This window comes from Macaca fascicularis, chromosome 5, assembly GCF_037993035.2.
Source record: "Macaca fascicularis isolate 582-1 chromosome 5, T2T-MFA8v1.1".
NCBI lineage: Eukaryota > Metazoa > Chordata > Mammalia > Primates > Cercopithecidae > Macaca > Macaca fascicularis.
The window spans coordinates 143,291,209-143,316,611 of NC_088379.1; the positions used below are offsets into that span (position 1 = coordinate 143,291,209).

A 25,403-nucleotide genomic window follows, 5' to 3' on the forward strand; every position below is an offset into this window, starting at 1 on the left:
GTTCCTTTTGCATTTGAGAGAAGATAATATGTTTTCAAAGAGTAAAAGAAAGGGTACTCAATGACTCAAAATTGAAAGACTCAAAGATTGAGATGATTAGTAAATAACCAATAATAAACAGTAAAAAAGACCCAACTGGAAGATTTACAGAAAGCTCTGCAAATGCTCTGATGAGCTCTTGGCTATCCACACACAGGAAATACAGACACTCATGTTTGATTCTGTCGGCTCTTGATTGCAAAACATTGAACTTTTTTCCTCCACATTTACTCTCCTGGTGTGCTTGTTGTGTGTGACCCTCAAGACCACGGAGAAGAATGAAGCACAGAGATCAGCTTAGCAAGTCTCTGCAGCTGCACATGCCAAGGACAGCACGACTGATAGCAGAGGCTTAAAATGAAAGCCCTCTTCACGGAATAATACATTCTGTTCCCACAAGTGGCGTTAAAGTCCAGATTCTGCACGGAGGGTACGCATACTTTTAAAAGAAATTTCAAGGAAATGTTCTGAAACAAATTAAATGCATGCAAAAAAAATGTTCAGTGCATTCTATGGTGCCCCTGACAACAGATTCCAGTTGAGAGAAATGTTACAAAATCACCAGTAAAAATGAATATAACATTGCCAATGGGTATTTGAGGACTTTTACACCTTATACAGTCTTTTGTAGCTCACATTTCACAACACTTTGCTCTGCATAAAGAATTTTACAACTCAAATTTACCTCATGGTGCTTTTATTTTATCCTGTAGGATAAAAGACATTATTTGCTCTCAAATGTCTCAAATGAATAATGGCACTGTCTAGGATTTTATCAATTCTTTCAATAATTTTGTGTGCATTTCATGATAAGGTGCCTAGATGGTACATCTGGGTACTTTTTGGGCTGTAGCTTTTTGCTCTACTTTCCTTAAGTAGTTGGGACTTAATACTCTACATTCTTTTCTGTGAGGTGCTATGTCGATGAGAGGAACCAAGCTAATCATTTTCCTTAGACTGTACACATTTTTGCAAAGACGAAAGAGAGGTGATGTGATTTTTGCCCCAAAGCATCAAATGGGCATCAGAAACATGGAGTAAAGGGAAGAGATGGAAGATATCCTGCCTCCCAAACTCCACCATGACATACATTAGCAATGAATGAGAAAGTAAAGTACTATCTAATGTCTGGTTGGAATTCCTTTTTGCTAATCTATTATTCAAGGTTATATCTAGATACACTTGTTAATATGCATTACCAAAACAATAACAGCTGGCAGAGGAGTGTGCTTGCGGACATGAATCATGGAGAGGATTTCTGGAAGGTGACCCTCTCGAGACGCAACATAGAATAACCTGATGGGAGAGAAATGTGGGTGGAGTTGACTGTATGATTGATCATTTCAAAGGGAAAATCCAGAAATCCCAGAGAAAACTTGCATCTTTTTCATACCAAATGGTCAGGCATTTCTCAGGTGATTGCCTAAGTTCACTTTTCAAATAAGGTGAAGAAACATCATAGGAAATCTAAATCTGAATTTTACAAAATCCGCCAACATTATATTATTCTTTGAAGAGAAAGAATAGCAATATCTGATTCGGCATAGCACTCTCTACATATGAATAGCTGATGGGAGATCTAGTTCTAAATTCCTGGTATTTATATGTGTGTTGTCCATCCAATTCAACAAACACACGCACATGCACATCCACAGGTACACACACATGTATGTAGCATTCACATTAATCTGATCGGGTTTTAATCTTATATTAAAAGAAAAAGACTTTTTCATCAAACTAAACAAAGGAAATACGGATGGTAGGGGTGGTGATTTCTGATGTCTCTTACTTTACTTTTTTTCTTGGCATCTTCAGAGAAACAGAAAATTATATCACCAGAAATAAAATGCCATTGTTAGACTCTGTGGAAATACTATTTTAAAAAAAAGCCACATGTCAGGCTTCCAAATAAGCTATTAATAGGCAAGCAGTGCCCTCTAATGGACAGAATAAAACATGCTGTTGATACTTGGACCATTTCAATCTTGCATGTCCCTTTAAAAACAACAGGTTTGGAGGCACTATTTCTTTTCTTTTTAAAGTTATCCTTATCACATCCAATCTCAAAAACAGAAATGTGTTTCTGGAAATACATGAACTCACTCACCTGGAGACAGCAAACACACCACCATTCATGGAGCCAAAGCAGGAGAGGGCAACAAAGATCGGAACTGCTAATGAGAAATTTCCCAGTAGCCGCTCAGAAAAGGTCTAGTGAAAGAAAGAACGAAGCAAATTAATGCCTTGCCAGAAAGTGGAATAAAATGAAACAATTTAGGCCAAACTTGCTCTATGACTTTCTACTAGCCTGGTGATACTTGTATGTTTTATAATTTCTCTCTTTGGTTAGGGTCAGACTAACTCCATAGACAATAATCAAAAGCAAGGACCACGGCATTGCTTGTTGCAAAACGGTAGTCAAAGGTCTAATCAGGCACCTTCTCTCTACTTTCAAAAAGCAATGATCCATTTATCGAATCTTTATCAACTATGATGTGTATTGTCTCTGACTCTGACAAGTGATAAAAGCTCAAATCAGAATTCTACTTCTGGAGATAGAAATCTTTCTGTATAATACCTTCTCTTTAGCCTGGAAAACCAGATTTTATATTGAAATACACTGAGAAGTATTACAAATGTGTGTTTCATATGCCAATCCCATTGTTAGGAGGCAAATAAAATAACTGATGACTTAATAATTTATAGCATATACATGAGTAGCTCTGAAAATCTTTTTCCCAGAAAATCACACTAGCTAAACCTCTGTTTATAAGGTCACTCCGCCCCCCTCATGTATCTGTCAATTTCTTTTGTGGTTTCCTATAAAAAGGTTAGAACACAAATAAAAGTCCAACAAGCCACAGAAACTTAAAAGATAAACACAACTTCTACAACATTATTTTATGCCATGATATGTGCAATATTGCAAATTTCCATGAAGGATATATTTTCCAAAAAAGAAAATGTGTTGGATTCATTAGTTGTCCTTGATGCAGCTGGTGCTATGTAATTAGTGGGGCACATTATGCCCAAAGAGTAAGTGCTGCCCTTTGTCTCGAAAGATGAGATGACTGACCTGACTTCAATAAGCTTTGTATATTTGATTGTCTGGTGGGACCTAGAGCAGTAGTCAGTCTTTTTCAATACAGTGAACTCAAACAGGTTCAAATGAAATGAGATAATTTATTCCTTGTAGATGTTGCTGATATGAGGTTATACCAACTATTTTAAAAGGAACTGACATCAGGTAACGGGAACTTAATTTTTCACCATTCATTGTTATGAAGTCAAGAGTGAATGGTCTCTTACTAGCTGTGTTATGCAAAATAAAAGTATGAGTCACCAAGTCTTTTTTTTTTTTTTTTTTTTGAGATGGAGTCTCTCTCTGTCACCCAGGCTGGAGTGCAGTGGTGTGATCTCTGCTCACTGCAAGCTCCGCCTCCCGGGTTCACGCCATTCTGTCTCAGCCTCCCAAGTAGCTGGGACTACAGGCTCCTGCCACCACACCTGGCTAATTTTTTTTTTTTTTTTTTTTTTTGTATTTTTAGTGGAGACGGGATTTCACCACGTTAGCCAGGATGGTCTTGATCTCCTGACCTCGTGATCCACCCGTCTCAGCCTCCTAAAGTGCTGGGATTACAGATGTGAGCCATCGCGCCTGGCCAGAATAACAGTCTTATAACATGATCGTTGGGGACAAAGATGGTCCTGGTGTCAAATAAATTTTGGAAAATGCTATAAAATTATGTGTATCCACTTCTTAGGGAGTTAAAATTCATGTTGGTATCTTTAATATTCTGAGAAGTATTATAACAACAATATCTGTTTAACTTTGAATAACCCAGTATTTCCTAAATTTATTAATATCCCAGGACTAGTATTCAAAAGGATATACTAGGAAAACCAAATTTACATGGTCCACATCAAAATTCTTAAGTGACACTTGGGGAAAGGATTTTGAGTTCGCATTTGAAAAGTTTATAAATAGAAAAATGTACAGAACAAATTGTAATTTGCATACAAAAAATGCATTTATTTAGATTCAATAACTGTCCACCTATCTTTAAAGATATGCTGGGATAATAAGCCTTGACAGATTTTCAAGCATGTTATGTGTGAAATTGTTTTATAAGAAATTAGAAATAATGCGAAATCATATAGGAATTTAGATGTATCAGTTAAATGGAACACGCTAAGGTATGCTCTAAATTTTTTTAAATATTCATTATTATTCAGGTCAAGAAAAGATTACAGAATTTCAAAACACTTTCTGCTAGAGGGAACTACTATAAAATTGCATCAACTCATTAACCTAAATTCCAATTGGCATTTTCCCAACTTGGACTTACCACTGCTACTGCATTTGAAAGCAACAGCTCCTCAGCATTAATGGTCGTAAAGTAGGCCACATTTGTCAGCACATAGCCAATGGTGACAATGGCCATAGATATACATATTGCAAGGGGAATGGTTCTGAAATGCACAAAGGAATCACTTATTCATTATCTTTTGTTAGTCATTCTCTGATACCGAAGAAAACAACAAGCTAATTCAAATGAAGAATATAATGATATCTACAATAATTATAGGCTCTGTTGGGTATGTATACACATTTCATCAGGGCAAAGAACCACATATTCCTTTGTAACTTAATAAGGTCCATGGGGGCAGATACTTCGTCTGTCTTGTCTATTGCTATACCCCAGAACATATGGATTTATGTCATTCATGTACTCCGCAAATGCTACAGCAGTGTTTCTCACACTTGAGATGCATCAGAATCACATGCAGGGCTTGTTAAAACACAGACTGCTGAGCTCCACCCCACAGTTTCTAATTCAGTAGGATTTGCATTTCCTCATATGTTCCTAGGTGATTCTGAGGCTGCTGATCAGACTACACTTTGAGAACCACTGTCCTATAAACATTTCTAATACTAATTCACTGCCTTGACACCTTTCTAACACTAGTCCTTAAAAATATTTTTCACGTTCAATATTTTTTCCATCAGTAGCTTTCCTTACCAACAAATAAACGCGCACTTTTGGAAGTATGATAGCGAGATATATCTACCTTTCTAAATGTGGCCATAATTTTGTATAAAACACAAGAAAGCACAGAAGTATTCACAATAATGACTTTGTACTGCCCTGCTGTGAGTTCAAAGGAAGCTCAAGATCGTGAGTATCTAATAATGCAACAGCACAGATAATCCCATGAAATTAGAGGTGACATGCTGTGAAGTACAGACGACCGGACAGTGCTGACACTATGTGGCATCAAGAAGTACCCGACACAAATGAATATTATATGTCTTCATTTAATGCACTGGGAAAGCCAGGAAGTTACTGACCCTAATAATTTGATTCCATGTTACCAATACACATTACTTGCTTAACATAATCGCCTCTTCAGACTCTCTCCAGTTCAGGCAGCTTAAACCTTCAACTGCCTGCACGAAGGCTGATCATTCTTCAGCCATAGTGCTTATCAGCCCTCATGGAGCCTTCACCCTGCTGGGTGCCACTAATGAAGACCTCAGTGTAATTTCTTCAAAGATGAAAATGTAGTTCAGAATCGGGGGGGAGAGGCACAGCCTGTCTCACTACCCAAGCTGGGTGTGTTTACCACACTAAGTCCCAGCACATTATACTGAACAGCGATATCCCCTGTTGAAAACATGCGAGCCTAGCCAGTCAGCAACTGTCATTCATTATGCTGCTTGGAGCCTGACACTTCCCCCGATTCCCAAAGCCTTCAGCGTTGATGGGGAAACACACTGACCTCTAAATGCTGACATCCTAATATGAAAGTAGCAGATGGTCCCCTTCCCCAGTGTGAAGAGGGTCCTGTGGAATTTTCTGTTAACACTATAACATGCACTGCTAGTTGTGATTGATAAATGCTAAATTTAAGTAAAGAATATCACTGAGCCAATCAAATATAAAAGGATGAATGGCATAAAGCAAATTAAAGATGAATCCTGTTTCTTCGTAAGAAGGGCTATTGTAAATGCAAAAGGGTAAGAAGGAGAACATGAAGGTGTATACACAGCTTTTCAATCACTCAGTGTATTATTTTGACCTTGAATCCTTTCAGCTTTTATAACATCCCCATATGGGGAGTAAATTCTTTCTGTGGAGGAGAGGGGAAGAGAGGAAAAGAAGAAGAGAAAAAGACTCCCTGTTCCTTGCAAGCATATGATTAAGGTATATAAAGGTTCCATTAATAAAAAATGAAGTGACATTATTAATTGCAGTGAAGTAACCTGTCCAAAACAGAGAGTACTGTCACATCACATGACGCTGCAAAATAGCAGAAAGAAATAAGTCTGAAATTTGGGATTGTGACTCTCCCAGCATAGAATTTATCTTCCCAGTCCAGCTCCTCCAAGTCAGCCGCCTGCCTGTTTCCTGCCTAGACATTACAGTCTCTCTGAGGGCCGTTTCCTAAATTGATCTAAGCAGAAGGGATCCCAGAAAATCTAACCTTCTAGGTTGGTTTCCCTTCATTCTGTTTGTTAATAACAAAAACAACAGGAGCAGCTGCTACCATTGGGCTGCTATGTGCCCAACATTTCATTAGGCACTTTACATGTGTGTCTCCTTTTGTCCTTAGAAAATTCTGTGAGTTAGGAACATCAGCACATTTTATATATGAGAAAATTAAGTCTTCAAGAGCTTAAATAACTATTTAAGGATACAAAATTGGTAAGGGGAAGCCCCGGAATTCAGATGCATACACATTCTACATTGAAATTCGGGCATCTGGATCACCAAAGTGTGTTCACTTTCAAGCATGTGGGTCCCTCAACTCTATTACTTTTAAGGAAAATCATAGTTGTTTAAAATAAAGTTTATTGGAACTTTTATCAAGCTAGTATTTCTCATGTATTCCTTGACACTACAGTGTTATCTATTATAAAGAAGGGGACAAACTTATTTCATGACTTTTATCACTCTTCTGTGTAACATGAACTGTAATGTCAAGTGAATGTTTTCAAATAGTTTCACTGCTTAGGAAAGACAATTTTAAAATTATATATTATTTAAAAGAAAACAGAAGCTTACAATAAATGTCCCTAAAAAACTTTTTTTATAGAAAAAGAGGGAAGGTAAGCATGCCTCAGATAAGCAGAAACAGACTAACAATTTTCCTATCAGCCAAATATACTATCCAGATATTAGTGAGAAAAATAACAGCTTAAAATATAAACAAGAGTTGAATCTTGCTGCAATGCACAGCATATCCAGTAAATTCTCTATAATTATTCTTTTTAAAAAAAAAAAAAGTCTTTTTTTTTTTTTTTTTAAGACAGAGTCTCACTCTGTCGCCCAGACATGAGTGCAGGGGCACAATCTCAGCTCACTGCAACCGCTGCCTCCCGAGTTCAAGCAACTCTCCTGCCTCAGCCTCCCAGTAGCTGGGATTACAGGCACCCATCACTATACCCAGCTAATTTTTTTATCTTTATTAGAGACAGGGTTTCACCATGTTGGCCAGGCTGGTCTCAAACTCCTGACATCAAGTGATCCTCCTGCCTTGGCCTCCCAAAGTGCTGGGATTACAGGCATGAGCCACCACTCCCAGCTGATAATTAGATGCAATTAAGCAATGGCAAGTTGGATGGGGTATGGTAAAATAGCCACTAGCTTCCATTCTTATGTTCCATTTCACTTTGACAGAGGGAAGTGGGTGGGGAGGCTCTCTTGGCTGTGTTGGCATAAGCAGCCATTATTGACAATGAAGAGCAGTTCACTGCTTCAGAAGGGCTTGGCCCTACACAGTTAACTCTAGGTTTCAAGTATCAAAGTGTAAGAGCCACTGGGTGAGCAGATAAAAGCTATTAGGCCATGCCAGAGCAATTTCCTGGAGGCTTTAGATGCAGAAAGCAGATAGCATTGCTAGTAACCCAAGATTAAGGCAAACGGCACTTGATAATGAAGGGAATTAGAGGAAGGAACCAGTAGGCCATGGATATTTCAAATCCTCTGTGTTCTTATGAGGCATCCACCAATCCTAATTGCAACAAAAGTATTATTTTTAAGCTGAGTAAAAATGACTCACTCTTAATAAAATTAAGTTCTATTCTTTCTCAAATGTTAGTACATGTTTGTTATGACTAACAAAATACCATTTACAAGACTTACTTAATCCTAAGAGCTTTTTGTCATAAATGCTCTTTTCAATTAACAGGCATTAAGTATGTGAGAGTCTGCTATTTTTATTAGTTGCAAATGGTCTTCAATCAAAAAGGTCTTGGATAGCCTTCTTTCCTACAGGCTTATTTTAAATTGGCACTTAAAACCAGTCTATGTCACACATATTTGCTTTATTTGAAATTGTTAAATGGAAGTCTCCAAAACATGTGCTTAGAAGCATTTTTATTCTGAGTGATAGGCTTCCCCAGAAATGAAAATGGCCCTATACTGACGGCAGGCAACTTATGTTTGTATAATCTACAAAGCACTGCCAAATACATCTTATTTTACCTTTAAATATATGCATGTCATTTTAAATCATTTGTGGAATGAGAAGCAGCATGAGCAAACAAAATTTACAACAACCAATGGAAATAGGAAGTAATATCAGCAATTTTTAAACAAGAAAACCAACGCTCAGAGAGGTTGAGAGACATAACCAAGGTCACAAAAGTAGTAAGTGGGAGGTCTGGAACCAGGACCCACATCTTCTGGCCCTGAGTTCCACACACGGTATATCTCGTCACAATGTCATGGCTGCTTTGTGCCTGCTTTAACTCTAGGTACAATGCCCCCAGGACCTTTACATGCTGACAAACATGTACTATTTTTATATAAATGAGGCAAATATTAGAAGACCAATTGTCATGGTGTGACACATTTTAAGCCAAGTATATTTTTCTTCACACCTAATAGTACTAATAGTAGAAAAAACATTCATACCACAAATAAACTTGTAAATAATGCACAATAAGGTGCGTTTTTTAAAGTATGCTTTGCAACTCTATCATGAAGCACCAGAAATGACTATTGTTTCCAGTGCATCATTTTCACAAAAAGTAACCCTTGCTATGAAAATGAAATGAGTAAACCTAGTCTGATTCTCCTGAGAAGTCAAGGAGACCTGAAGGTTAGAAGGATTTCTGACATACAACCCACATGAGTGGTCTGAATTACATGAGTGATTCTCTAATCACCTGGATTTAGGATATTTCAAGATTATTTTATAACATGAATACAGTCTTCTGAGATTTGTGCAAGTCCAAATAGATCATATACACTCTCCTCTGTTGGACACATAGAATGGCGACTACAGAACTCATGGATCCTGGGGCACCTAAACTTGTCTTTATGCTGTGGGGCTGGGCATGATGATAGGCAGTTCTGTCAAAACCTACAGTTGTGTGTTCTGGAGAGAAATGGTTGAGGCTTCACATTTCTATTTAAAAATTCTAAACATTTTAACAAATATACTTGGCATTCAGAAAAAAAGAAAGAAGGGAAAGAGAAAAAATTAAGAAGAACAAAAAATGGCAAATACCTTAATATGTAAGATGCAAAACACAAAGGGAAACTGGGGACTATTTCTTTACATACAATTGAAATGGAACTGTAATTTATCTCAACATAAAGTACTTATAATCATATTAAGTACCTTTTGATTCAAAGCATTTATTTTTGAATCATACTTGTTTCACATTTTCTTAACAGTGACCCTGTAAAGGTAAAGACCTTGAAAGCTTTTCTGTAGGTCTGACCCAGAAATGACGCAAACATCTCTCACTTCTCTTTTTTGACCCACCAATTTACTTTTTTGCAGAAGTACTCTATTTATCTTATTACCACAGCTGTTAATTTTATTCTACCCTTCAAACTTCAGTCATGTGTTACAAACAAAAAAAGTAAATAAGTACATTTCAGAGAAAAGCTATCTGTATTTTTCATTCACATAAGTTTTCTTCCATACATTTTGACATACTTTTCCTGACTCTTGCTCACACTAAACTCTCCAGAGACCCCTTGACATGGAACTGTCCTATCTGCCTCTCTGATTTCTGACATTTCTAGCAGGGATTGAATTATAAGAAAGCATTCAAGAAAACAAATAGTTTTCCAGACATGAAAAAACTTAGACTACAGATGACTGAGAACATCTGTAGAAGAACACACATTTCTTTGTGTGTTTTCAGTGATTCTGCCTCATTGTCATTTAGTGCTGTGGTGGTAACTCTAGTTTTCTACTGAGTGGGAATTGGGCTATTAAAAACATAAATGAAATGTATTTGAAGATATATAGCACATAGTTGCAGGTAAGGCATAGGTGGTCACTGAAAAAATATATAGCAAGAGGAAGAAAACATTCAATAAGCCTATTTATGAACATTTTTTAAAGGTCTATGGTTCATGTTCATGCTTAATGATGATTCTGGGCCAAGGCTGAACAAAGTGATGGGCCAAGCATATTGTTACATAAATGTACACAGTGATCTCACTGATTTCCAGCATCAAACACCTGCCCTCTGCTTCTTACTGAACCATGGCAAGGCTATGGGTGTTTTCACTGAGACATTTTAAATTTCAATACCACTGATGTCTAATCTAAATCTCACCATTCTCCATTGTCCACAGATGAAGAACTCCATAAAAGAAGAGAAGACAGAGAGACCTGTAGGGAGATGTAAGAAATGAACAGACAAAGATTAAAAGACGGCAGGGCTAAAGGAAGCTCGTGGAAAAATGTGCAGAGATGCATAAAGGAAGGAGAAAAGTGCAGCAAAGTCACATAGAAAAATGGCCAGAAGGGTCATTCTTAGCCACCACCACATAGAAAAATGAACTAAAATGAAAACTTACAACTCAGAACTATGGAATAATAAGCAATCAGAAACATACATATAAGCAGTTTTATCTATTCATTATTTTTATTCTAGTATTAGAATAAATTCATGACTAAATAAAATTATTCAGCAAAATGTAGCTTGAGAGTAAATTTTCATTTGCTTGCATTTCATACACACAAAAAATTTGCATTGTCTGCATCTCATTTTTTCTCATTTTCTAAAGATTTAGAGTGTGTCTTACAGATATATTACAGTTATCCACATTTATCATGGATAAACACAAACATATTTGTAGGGAAGTTCTAGTGTACAAAAACAAAATTGGTTTTAAATAAAATACTAGCAATTAAATAACTAAGAAGACAACACATTTTAATAGTAAAAAATTAAATTTTACACTGATGTTCAATTCTTCTATCTGTTAGGTTGTTATTAATTTTTTAAAATTTATTATTTTCTTCAGGATTTGGTCTACAGAACACTAAGATAATGCAACATTTCGGTGAACCATTTTTATAATAGTGTTTCTGAGATTCAGATTTACAGCTCAGACAACTACTCACCAAAAGTTTGTGTTCCCTTTCGAAAGTGTAAGTTATTTATGAGAAGCAGCTAACAAAGCAGACAACACATTTCCCAGCCTCTCTTGTGTCTAGGAGGGGAACGTGACTCATTCTTGCAAACAGAAAGTGAGTAGATGTGTTCATTGAAGACCAAGGTGGTTAAGTGGGTCACCTTGTGACATCCTTTTCCTGAGTTGAAAAGGACCTATAGCATGACAAAGCCACATGATGGAAGGAATATGGGTCACAGAATAAATATGTGAAAGACAGCCTGCCAGTAGCCAGGGACACCAACAATGGACTGTTACATAATTTTTAAAAATTAACTTTTGATTGTGTAAAGACATTGAAATTTTGTGGGTTGTCTGTTGTAGCAATTAGCATTATTCTAACTAATAAGAGAATGAAGGACCTCATTATATCAAGACTTTTCTGTAGCTTTTAGTTAGTCCATACAAGACTCAAAATGGTTCCTCATTAAATTTTATTTTACAATATATTACTTGTTTTATAAGAGACAAATATATGACATAAAATTATTAAAATGATGTTCTAAATTATAATATCAAATAAAAACTGATTTCATCTTTAAAAGCGAGGAGAAATAAGCATTATTATTACTCACACTTCCCCAAAACAGAACAGAGATAGACCCCATTGTTCACTATTGTGAAATTTTAAAATATCTTGCACTTTTGAAAATTGCTACCCATCCAACAAAGAACAAAGTACCATTGCCTGTTGTTTTGCTCAAGGACACATAATAAGACAAGCAACATTAAGTTAATATACTTGTATGCTAAAAACAAGGCAACATAAAATAAATATACACACTTTGGCATGGTAAATGGAAATGAGAGTCAAAATTCCCTTAGACAGTAAACACAGGTCTTAGAAGGAACTGAGAAAACTTATACAATACACACACAAACCAGGTCCCATCACATTTCTGCTGCACAATAAGAAATGAAACAAGTAAACATGGAGACATTCAATCGTGCCAAATGACACTGCTTCTACCACCCAAAATTGCCTCCAACATTTCTGACCAATAAAGGCAAGTGCAACAAATGTTGATCATTTCACTGTGACATCTTGTGGTCAACTAAACAACTGGCTTTCAAGTAGGGTGCTCTGGGAATTAGAATATAAGATGAGCAGTGAGATTATAGAGTACCCTGTTCTCACTCATTTCAACCAGATAAGTCCTCTTTTACTAGCTTCATGTATTGACATTCTGTCAAAGAAAGATGTGCTCCAGTAGTTGAAGTAGGTTTAAAATCACCGTTCTAGATACTCCAAGTCATGTTTTTACATTGCTTTGTGGACCCAATGCTGGCTTCCTAAAGTATAGTTTAAAATATATATGAATTGGGCCAAGCATGGTGGCTCGCACCTGCAATCCCAGCACTTTGGGAAGCTGAGGCAGGTGATCGAGGCCCGCCTGGCCAACATGGTGAAACCCCATCTTTACTAAAAATAGAAAAATTAGCCTGGTGTGATGGTGGGCACCTGTAATTCCAGCTACTCAGGAGGCTGAGACAGGAGAATCACTTGAACCCAGGAGGTAGAGGTTGCAGTGAGCCAATACTGTACCACTGCACTCCAGCCTGGGCAACAAGAGCAAAGACTCCATGTCAAATAAATAAATAAATAAAATATATAAAAATTTGTTTTTATAAAATGCCTATATATAAATGATTACATAGGTATGTATGTACACATTTGACCCTAAAGTTGAAAATAATTTTTCACTGCAACAAATCTCTATTTGTACTCTTAGGATAATTAAGGGAAATATAACTTTAGCAAATGAAGCTAATGTTAGTAGGAAAAGTATAAAGTTGATAGCAAAGCCAATAGCAATGGCCTGGCCTTAGTAAAAGTAGTAAATACACATGCTAAGGCCACAGAGGACATGACATAGCAGCTGAATGGAGCAGAGGGAAAGGTGGGAAAGACAAAAAAACAGAGTTGATAGGCTAAGCACCCTGCCAGTTCAGAGAGATAATACGTCACTGTCGAGAAAGTGATGATGAAGACTCCTGGTTGGAACAGTTGACAGCTTCCTGAAAAGGTCACAAAGGCTCTCAGAATGGCAGAACCTCCAGTAAGCCCTGCCTCTCCTCGCCTCAGGCTGTCAATTTATATTCGTATTCCCCACAGAAATGGAAATGTTGTGATCTTTTATCTTTCAGCTCAAAAGTTAAAACTTGTGAAAAATAAGTTTTTGTGCATTCATTTTATATTTACTAATGCCTTTTCTTAGACTACATAGATTCATGTCCCTCTCTCGAGGAACATTCTTCTCAAGTCAAGTGACACTATCTTATGGCTCAGGGACTCTCTGCCCAAGGGAAACAAAAGTGGTTCATACAGTTGTCCATCTCTTAATTTCCCTTTTCTTCCATCGTTTCCCTCAGCTTTATACTCTAAATTCCTACAACCAAGAAAAATGTCTATATATACCATCCCAAATGTAAATTGTCTTTTGGTGACATCTTTTCTCTGAAGTTCTCTCTCTGGTATTTGTACTCACTTGATTTCACAGAATTATCGAAAAGTCTGGGTCAAGTTGTGTCCCCATCACTAGCAGAAACACAGATCACTAACTCTCTCTGGACTTACATTTCCCCATGAGTTGACAAGGGTGTTGAATTGGTGAAATCTAAAGTTCGTTTGCTTGAAAGTTCATTATTTAATAATTTTAGCACATAAAGCCAATCCCTAAAGATTGTTTAACAGAATTCTTTGAAAACTCAGTTAAGCCCACTTGCTCATGTAACAGGCATCCTAAGGAAGTTTCTGCATTTGCTTTGCTCTGTCTATTCACAGGAGAGAATAGGATGCCAACTTTACAATCTCTTCTCCTGTCTTCTGAAGATGTGATTCTGTCCTCAAGCAGCAGTACAGCACATCAAAGTACCTTCCATCATTATAACTTCAAAGTGTCAGCCTGGCTGAAAAATAATGATCATTACAGAAGATCATTTAAAGGATAAGTGATCTGTTCACTCTTCTGCATTCTAAAAAGGCTGTCTGTGGGATCAGGTCAGACCTCTGGAAGGTCACATACATTGACCGTATTATCTTATGTAATGTTTTCATAAGTCACTATATCTTGTAACTTTAGTTTTTATCAAAACCTTATTGCAAGAAATGTTTTTAAAATCATCTGAATTTCAGGAGGAGATTTCTCATTGCATTTACTAACATTCTTTATATCGAGTTCATTCATTTAATCAATATTTGTTAAATATCTTCTATATGCTAGACGTTTTAATAAGCAAAGGGATAAAGACATCAGCTACACACAAAAATTCATCCTCTCATGGAATCTAAAATTCAAACAGGATAAGACATGGAAGACCCTCTCTCTGGCATGCTGCTCCCCCTCGATCTTCACATGATTGCCCCATTTTTCTCAGATCAAAGTCTCCCTCCTCAGAGAAACCTTACCTCCTCCTAAGTAGGTCTCCCACCCTGGGACTCTCCATTACCTACTGTTTTTAATATGAAGATAAACTAAAACATCTTCTGACTCCTTATAGTCTCTTCAAATATCTTTACTTATATATTCATTATGTATTCATACTCACCAATTCCATAAAAATATTAAGATTATTCAATGAGCATTATTAAGGGCCCTTGAAGCGTTTCTTCTATATCTCTAGTGCAAACATTTTTGAGAAGGGTTGTCAGGACTGTTTGTCATCCTCAAGGATAACTCTGTTTTTTATGTGGCTTGTAACCACATGCAGAAAGGGTTTCTGGTTTCTTTGGCCTCTTTTGTTGCTGTTTTATTTTTTATTATTATTTTTATTTTTGGCAAAGACTTAAAGAAGACTTGAAAAAAATGGAAGCAGTGAAGAGAAAGGGGAAAAAGGAAGAAAGTTAAAAGGCAGCTTAACAGAGAAAGGAAATGTTTATTCCACCAAATCTTCATGTGAATTCTAAATTACTAAATCTCTGAGAATACCTGATTTATGAACAGAATAACACTGTCCCTAGCCAAAATTATGTACAATAAAAAGCAGGAAACCTCCTGAAGTTCATCTCAGATTTAATATCAAACACAGCAGCCACACATGAACATTTCTCTATAAAATACAAAAACAGCATGGTGTGATCAGCCGGCAGTCACCAGTGGGGAGTTGGGTACAAACAAACAGGGTGTGAGTGACATGGAAAGGATCAGCCTTCCCTAATCTAGAGAAACCAGCCAATGAAAAATAGTCACAGACTGAAATAATGTCAACACTTGGAAGGGAAAGGAGCACAAGGAAGACTCACTTCTAAATGTACAACGAACGGCCAGTTTACATTTGTTGTCAAAATACTGAGCTCCCTCTGTGACTAGTGAAGTTGAAAGAGCAACACAGTTGTGTTTTGTGAATGCATATTTAGAATATACCAAGTGAGGATGAAACACCATGGGGGAAAAAAGACTTGTTATGAAATAGGCTTACATTGATAATGCCTTTTTTTTTTTTTTTTTTTTTTTTTTTTTTTTTTTTTTTTAGACAGAGCCTTGCTCTTGTCACCCAGGCAGGAGTGCAATGGCACAATCTCAGCTCATTGCAACTTTCACCTCCCAGATTCAAGCGATTCTTCTGCCTCAGCCTCCTGAGTAGCTGGGATTACAAGCAACCGGCACCACACTCAGTTAATTTTTGTATTTTTAGTAGAGACAGGGTTTCACCATGTTGGCCAGGCTGGTCTCAAACTCCTGACCTCTGGTGATCCTCCCACCTTGGCCTCCCGAAGTGCTAGGATTACAGGCATGAGCCACTGTGCCTGGTGATATTGCCATTTTGTAAGAAAAGTAGCAAACCTCTAATAATAATTTCATTAAAATTTGATTGAAATATTTTTCTATAGATAATTGGTTCAAAAAGAAGAAAGATGTCAAGAAGGAAAAGGTATCTTATTATTTTTAGTGTACACTTCTTAGGTAATGTGTACATTACCATTTTTATAATATATGTAGTGAAGGATTGTTTCTCAGGATTATATATCCAACAATTTGAATACATATATAATAATCAAATTTATTCATGTTTAATCTAAGGCAATTCCAATAATTATGAGAATCATAAAGAAATATTTTTTGCATGTTTCCATTAATACTTCCATTAATATTTTGCCATTTGCTATGTTGTTAAGAAGTATTCTGAAAAGTAGAAAATCATATTAAAAAGTCGCTCTATTAATAGGATTTAGGGGGTAAAATGAACAAAAGACAAAAAGAAGAAGATTAATGTCACTGGTAGGTATTTGGGAAGTTACTTTAATTAGTTAACATTTTTCAAATCTGAAAGAAGAAAAATAAGTCAAGTTAATAAACCACAGTACACAGAAAAATAAATTTTTGGACTATAAAAGACTCAGCCATACACATGGACTATATCTTTATATAGAACAGATTTAATTATGAGAGATAACACTACCAAGATAATTTGAAACACCATGAGCTTTAAATTTAAAAGCACTATACAGGTTTTCTTCATCCACATGAACAGCCAAGAGTAAAAACTACCTCCATGCAAATGTAAGTTATACTCAACGTCAACTTATTCAGAGAAAAATAATAAAAATTGAGGCTGCCTTTCCCTTCAGATTAAAAAAGAGTATTACAAACTTTTAATAAAATTATATACTAATTGGTTGATATATCTATAAAAAGGCAAGTGGAATAGATTACCTTGAAATATGACTTATTATACAATATTAAAATATATTAATATAATGATAAGTATCAATATTTATAATATAAGTATCATAAACTAAGGAGTAATATGACTATTTGCTAATACTGGGATATTGAGAAATTTGGGGGAAAGTCAAGAGCCTATATTATATCAGGTTTAAAAAAAATCCATCCCAGATAAGGTAAAGAGTGGGCTGTAAAAAAGAAACCAGGAAAACAAACAAACAGAAAATATGGGTGAGATGAAAATGATCTAGGGATGTAAAAATTTGAGGATCATAATAGCAATACAGAAATTAAAAAATGGTTATTATATCTGATTACAAATTATAGAAACAAAACCACAAGTTTTGTAAGCTGGGATCATAAAGAAAATTGAGTGATATGAAAAACTGGGATAAACTTTTTACAAATAATATAATAAACTTTTTACAAATAATATAATATAATATCCATAATATACAAAGAATTCTGATGAATCACCAATATTCATGCTCTAAAATGGTAACCACATGTAGCTACTAAAATTGCTGGAAGTGTTAAGCCTCACTGGTGATCAAATGAATGCAATTTCAAACCATGAGGTGCAATTTTTGCCTTTCAATTAACCAGGATTTTTTTAAATAATGACACCCAACACTGTAAGTATTCTTAGCTATTGCTGTTGAGAGAGGAAATTAATATACCCACTTTGGAAAGCAACTTGGTAATAGACAAACTGTTTTAAAGTTTGTTGCCTTTGACACAGCAATTCTCTTCTAGCAATCTATTCTAGATCTATTCTATGTAAGGATGTAAATCCTTACATACCCAATATGTATATATGAAATGTATAACCCAGAATTATTATTATTTTTGCACCAGCCTAATACATTAAGAAACATTAGGAATGTTTTCAATGTCCAACAAGAAAATTACCACAAGAATATTGGCACATCCCCCCAAAGAAATATTATACTAGCATTAAAAATGTTCTTTACTAAGATCTAGGTGATATAGGAAAATGTAATAAAATGACATGAAATGAAGATGGTGAGACAGATCTATACCACATAAACAGAAAGCACTGGAATTGAGCTTGAGATGCAGCAAATCTAAAGGGCAGGGCACACTTGGAGGAACCTTCCAGTCGTCAGAGATACAGCTGTAATGGCACAGACAAGGCTCTGGCCTTGGGAATCAGACAATACACGAACAAGTAAATACATTATATAACACCAAAGTTAGGAAGAAAAATGCACATTAACATTTATCTCAAGCAATATAATGCAATACATACATGCACATGCACACACAAATGATGGGGGAAAACAAAATATCAAAATAATAACAATGAGGACTTTTATTTGATGTGATTAAGATATTACAGGTGATTTTTAATTTCATCATAATTTTTTGACATTTTAAATATGTCTATTATTATTATTATTAAAAGAAAGGAGGAAATGCTACATATTGTTACTGAAAATACCACAATCATAAAGTTTTACTTTGATTTCCGACAAGGTACAGAATACATATAAATTTTCCTTTCTTCATTTAACTAAATGGATCATCGACCACAACTACTGGGTAGAGATTTGTGTCCCCGTCATTTAAAAATAGAATAAACCAATATGTGTCCATTATGAGAAATACTGAAACAGGATAATCAGGATATCCTGTGTTTCTAAGTGCCCATAGATCAGAGGCAGGGAGTGGAGGAGGCAGGGTTAAGCAGGGAGGGACTTCCACCCAGGTATCGCTATAGAAATGGCAACAATAGAATAGAACTAGCACTATCTTTTAGAGAACAGGAAATACCTGCTCCGCCTAGCTACAGGCTTGCATCATAAACCCAATGGTTTGAAAAGCACCTATGTATTCCAACTGAAGCTTTCTCCCTTGCTGCAGTTCAGAGTCCACGTTGTGACTTGGCATAACGACAAACAATTCCGTAGCTCAGAGAAAGACATCACTGAGTTCAATTTCTAGTGGCTTTCCCCCAACATTTGCCACTTGATCACTTCTCCTTGGCAAGAGGACACTGCACTATGAGGATTAAATAGCTAAACACTTACATATATTTAAAACACATTTAACCTTTTTCCGTAAGACCCAGAGCAGCTACAGAATAGTATCTTAAAATCATGACTTCCACTTGCTATCTCACTCATTTCTTTTTGTCATTTTCTGGCTGAAAACAAAGTTAATCTTGTTTTCTATTTAAATTTCTCTTTTACTTGCCTCAGGCCAGAATATAGAAAGTGAGACTTTGTTTGAAAATATCAATAACAGAAAAATTACATATTGCCTCCACAAATGATATTTAACCTATTTTAAGAGACAGTGTATCTGTAAAGATGTTAAAGACAATAAAAAGCAGCTATTTCCTTATAATATTCTAACATTTCAGCACTTCCTAATCGTAAACTTTCTATTTTAATCTTCTAACCAAATGACCTTCAGTAAACGACCTGAAATGTATTACTTACTTCAACTAGCCTAGCACCCTCTTTCATTATCTATTTGACTAACAGCTTTAGAAAGTCGAACGCAGGCAAATTTTAATGCTCTTACACATTTTTAAAAGCAGTTTTGTTCTATTCTCAAATGACATAGAGGTCACGTCTAATGATTACATTTCCCCCAGCTAATTTCAAGGCTAAAATCTTGCCATAGCCATCTTTCTTAGATTTCTATTCAACAACACTAAGCATTTGGAAAGAGTACTAGAAAAGGATCAAGATTTTAACTTATAAATATAGACAAATTAATCCATCTCTGTGGCTTCTATTTCATTAGCTTCACAATAAAAGGGTTGAGAATTTTAATGGTTCCTCCCCTTCTAACTTTAACATCACAGGCTTTGATAATTTATTTTCTCAAGGTCAAATTAATTGTGGTTTTAATTATGACAATGAGTCCAACACACTAAGCCAAGTCTATGTGTGAATAGAAGAAGGTAACCAAGTAGAGAACTATTTGTACACACAGGTAATATGATAATTGAAACCATTTTGAAATTTAGAGACATTACTATAATAAATCTTTTGCTATCTATCTCTTAGAGAACGGCCATAACCATAGAATATCAGGGAGGAAGAAGAAATAGCATCATGAAAAGCCAGTAGAAGAGATTCTTTGGAGGAGGTGGGACTTGGGATACCAAGAAAAGCATTGTGTTAGGGGCAGTCTCCCAGGACCTAGAAGTGACTTTACTCATAAAATCAGACATTCTATTCTTTAATATCTCATTTTGTGCTATATGGCTATGTATTATAAGCTCTAGTTTTTACATATTATGGCATATTTTAGTGCTATGCCATGAACTTGATATCATAAACTATTTTTCATATAGTATTGTACAGCTTGATATATAAAACAGTGACCTTTGTATTTGATCACTGCATTCTCAATAATATGTATCGGTATGGGTTATTGTTTAAACTTTTGTCACAGAAAGATGTATTTTTTCCACTTCTATAATTTTAAGACAAAGCATATAAGAAAGGGAAAGAAAGATAATATGGTACAGCACTAAATAGCAAGGAAAACCATGTGACTTAAAAAACATGAGCCTGTCTCCTTAGAAAACCAATTATAAAATATTATATGTTCTTGAAAAACAACCTCCAGCATTGGAGATTAGAAATGCTCCAACTCTGAGACTGAGATAACTGTCGTTTCCCATGGCGGGGTGTTTCAAGTAAGGGTGTCTTTTCCCTTGTGAGCATGGGTTTTGTCAAAGCCAACACTCAAGCAGTACAGAAGAAAAGAAACGGCTTCCCCATGTCCACAAATCCTGATCTGATAGTCCCTATAGGTGACAAATGAACTAATGACATGATGTTTAATATCAATAAAAAGCAAACCATCTACCATTAAATAAGTATCTACTGTGAGCGAAGCATTGTCAGACACAGCCATAAATTATATCTAATTCTTACAAAGCTCTTAAGGTAAGCATTAGAATACCCACTTAGTTGGGAAAAGGAATGAATGAATGAATGAATGGAGACTTTTGAAAGTCATGACAAGGATTGCTCCCTCTCTTTCTTTATGTACACAACATATTAGACATATAGAAATGCAATCCTAACTAAATTATGGGGAATGTCTAATACTGAAATGTTGCAGACCCATCAGAAAAGATTCCTCTTATATAATTGCATCTATGGATACTTATGGGCAATCCCATGTGTCTATGCTATTGAGAAAAATAACGAATCACATAACAAAAGACTAATATAACCTTCTGGACCACAGAGGCTACAGATCATTTTATATCTTCTGTGGGCATATATAGTAAAAGTAGTAAATAGGATTAGGGATTCGTCATTATGCCACATTAATGGCACTCTTAACAAGCATTTTTAAAATCTGTATTTTTCCTGGTACACTCCATATGTCTACAAGACACTCTACTTAAGGTAATCCCTTAAGTAGAATTCAATTCTATAGGTTGGATATGATCCTAGATCTTCAGATCTAATAACTAGGTTTCCACTTTGAAGGGATGCCAATTTGGACCCATTTCCTCCATTTACCCATTCAAATTTCTTAACATTTTCTGAGACAGCTGAGGAAACTTTGGTCCTGCCTAATCTCCTAACCATCATGGGATCTGGAAAATGGCCATAGCATCCCTTTCTCTTGATTCATGTTCTTGACAGTTTTTCTTAAGTGTCCCTAAGACAGATATTCTGTTTACATTTCCACCCTTCGGCCATGCTCCCATAGTGATGTACTCTCCTTGTCAAACTAGGTACTCTTGTGTCATTGACAAGAATCATAGAACATGCTAGAGTTGAAGGGAGACTCAGAATTTGCTACTCTACCATTTCTTTTTTGCAGCTGATAACCCAGAGGCTCAGAGAGGACAAAAGATGTAGCTAAGGACATAAAATCAAATATTTACAAAACAAGAGCTAAAACTGTGGCCACCTGACTCCAAGTCCAGAGCTACCTTCATAAGACCAGTGTGATGCTCACTGTGCCTGGAAGTGCCAGTTGTCCCCTGGCTGACTCATATCGTGCACTGGCATTGCTATTTTACTCTCTTCCTTATACCTGCCCCTCACTTAGAATACGAAATGAGTAAAATCAAATCTTTAATACATCTTATTTAAAATATTTAGAAACTCTGACCTAAGATTTCTATTTGACCTTACCATACTTACAAGAATAAGGAAAATCTAACTCAAGATTTCCTTTACCTTACAAGTACGTGACACCTTCTTCCCTCCCCATCCCAAGAAAATAGGCCTGTAGAGTAAGGTGTGCTTCCCTACATTGGTTCCCATATATTCAGCAATCTAAAAAGATAACTATAATATTTGAGAACTAGAAGCACATTTAGGCAATAGTCTGTCATTTTTTCAACCTGAATATCCTCTAAATTGTGGCTAAACAATAATCCTATTTATCTCTATTTTGAGAATTCCAGTGCTTAACCAAATTCTCATTTCAATGCTTTTGAAATATAAATTTAATTTTAAAATGAACTATGTTCTCATTTAATTAAATCGCATTTGTTCTTCCATTGTCAGGGAAAATAAATGATAGTAAGATAGCTCTATATTTTTGCATAGTATGTAAACACTATGCTGATGCATCCTTCTTCTCTAAGCAGTTTAATCCATATCTTTGGGCTTGGACAGTGTGGAGATTATGATGCTGTTTGCCATAATTTCTGCCATATGATTTATCATATTGTTTGACTTTAGCAATGATGCAGGTGTATGAGACAATTAACAGAGTTACTTGCTTTTATTAAAAATAAACATGCAAAATAAAACTAAAACATATCTTCATAGAGTATAACTTTTTAAAAACTGCATATGTGTCACAAGATGAAAATCCATTAAAATTGTCATACAGTTAATTGTCTCCAAGCACTGCCTCCCATACATTCAAAACTTGCAACAGTTTTCCCACCCTCCATCCCACCATTGGCTACTGAATAAGATCCAAAATTCTGATAGTAGAGACTAAGAGTTGCTGTATCCCCTTATCCACATCCTACCACTATCTTGATTTTGACTCCTCTTCACAATCCTTTCCTTTAGTCAAAACAGTCTACATACTATTCCCTAAAACTAAGAATTCTTCTATGGCTGTATCTATGCTCACCCACTGCCTGAGACATCTTCACTTCTCTGTTCTACTCTTCTAGGTTCTATTCTTCCTCCAACTTTCTCTTCCATAGCAAAATTACTTCCTTAGCCATTTAGCCACCTTGTACCCTCATGGATCAGCTTTTTTTTTTATTTCCAAAAGACAGCTGTCATGTTAGAAAGAGTATGAGATCTAGAACCAGGCAAACGTGGATTGCAATTCTGGTCTTCTCATTGGCTAACTACATGGACATGAGAAGTTACTTCACTACTCTGAACTTCAGCTTTCTCCACTGCAGAATGAAGATAATATACAGTATGTTATTAAAAGTAATCTGAGGTGCTACTTTTATGCTGCAATCAATCTACTTGTTAGAAAGCAGACACTGTTTGTATTTTTAATGATGGGCTTATATTTTTAAATTAAACAAAAATTCATAAAAATTATCTGGGAGTGACCTTGTATTTGTATTCTTCTGTTTTGTATCAACAGAATAGCTCCTTTTCTAGAAAAAGTAAAAATAAATATTAAAATGCATGATGTCAGCCACTCAGATCAAGATCTTATTTGTCAGATTTCATAAAGGAGTTTCTTGGTAAGATAGTAAACCTAAAAATAGGTGACTTCAGTAGAAACACAAACAGTCCATCCATTGTATCAGCACAACCAGCCAACAGTGACAATGACAATAGGAGTGTGAGCATACAAATATTTGGTTAAGAAGGAAAAAAAAAATTCCGCCAGGAAGTCATTCTGATTACGATGTGTGAGCATATTGTCACCTGAGGGAGGTTAGTAGACTATAAAATAAATAGCGATTCTCATCATCTTCTGAACCTTTTAACTACTAGTAATTGGGCATTTTGTTGATGATGCAGAACAACTTTTCAAGCTGATTAATAGGTCATGTATGTGAAAAGGCACTCCTCGTTCATAAAACAATTATGTTAATCCTCTAATTTTTTCAAAGATTATAAAATATTCTAATCTTTGAAGAATATAGGTTTTGGTTGCAGATGGTGTTTGTATATTACTTGTAGAGCTCATTAACATTTTTGAATTTCACATATTTTATCCTCACAACCCCATGAGAACTATAATATAGGGATTATCATCTTCCATTTAAAACTGGTAAACAAAGATTCAGAAGCAATTTAGAGGTCTGTCCAAGGTCAAACAGCTAGTTAAAAAGAGACAGGATTAGAATTTTGATTTCCTGAACCAGTGCTATTTTCAAAGACTCAGCAAGTAGATGTTTTTATAATTCATAGAAGAAAATATTTTTTTCACCGGAAAGTCTCAACTTCATTTGGTTCATTTTAGATGTTTACATTAGTAATACAGTTTTAGCTTGTGCCTATCCAAATTCAAAAGTTGCTCATTTTCCTGAGCAGATCAATAATCTAAGTCAGTGTTGGAATGTGACTAGAATAAAGTTACCAAAATAATTTCAGTGCATGGTGTGCATAAATATAATAACCTGAACACATTTTGTCTCTACCCTTAGTGAACTACATGTGACATTATCCTATTCCAGTGAGAATCTTAAACAATATTGCATCTGCATGAATGCCCAGACAGCAGCAGACCTTGGACTAGATTTTAGTTGTCCAAGAAGTTTTTCACCAAGTATGACACAGAATGTAAGCTTTACTTGTGAACCTCATTTTGGGCACAAACACCTAACTTTCAAATCCAGACATAAAGAAAAGAACAAGGGTAGCTTACATGCATAAATAAGAATATGGATGAGGGGGTCGATATATGTGTGGACTCAAAAGCTGGAGACAATCTAATAGCTGACTTACTGCTTCTGATTATGGAAGGTATTTCTTTTCAGATAACAAGATTCTAACTCTGGAATCTCTGGCGTATTTTATTTAACTCTCATTTTGGTTGTATCTATTGCAGTCAAACTATTTGACCCATCGTTTATGCCAGCTAACCAAAAATTTATCTAGGCTTGAAATAGTCATAGCAATTAGCAGGTTGCTACCCAGCATAAGGAAATAAAAAAGGCTGATAGCCCAGTTCAAGGAAGTTATATTAATAGTTTCTCAATTTATCATACATGAATTATTGTTGTGTAAAGGTATTATAGAGAAGATCTCTGCATCTGGTTAAAAAGGATTAGATGGACTTCAAGGTACCCTCAAATTTTGAAATTCTG

At 35.6% G+C, this 25,403-nt stretch overlaps 1 protein-coding gene across 5 annotated transcripts in view; it reads right to left on the reverse strand.

The window, feature by feature from the left end:
- Nucleotides 1-25,403, reverse strand: part of SLC7A11 (solute carrier family 7 member 11) — a 79,398-nt gene that overhangs the window by 17,172 nt on the left and 36,823 nt on the right. The window contains exons 7-9 of one of the 5 annotated variants that reach the window (XM_005555931.5): nt 4,389-4,512; nt 2,147-2,250; nt 1,239-1,335 (exon numbers count right to left, since the gene is read on the reverse strand). In XM_005555931.5, coding sequence (XP_005555988.1) covers nt 1,239-1,335; nt 2,147-2,250; nt 4,389-4,512 — 325 coding nt within the window. The other 4 variants (XR_012435358.1, XM_074040991.1, XM_074040992.1 and 1 more) reach the window with 4 other exon arrangements.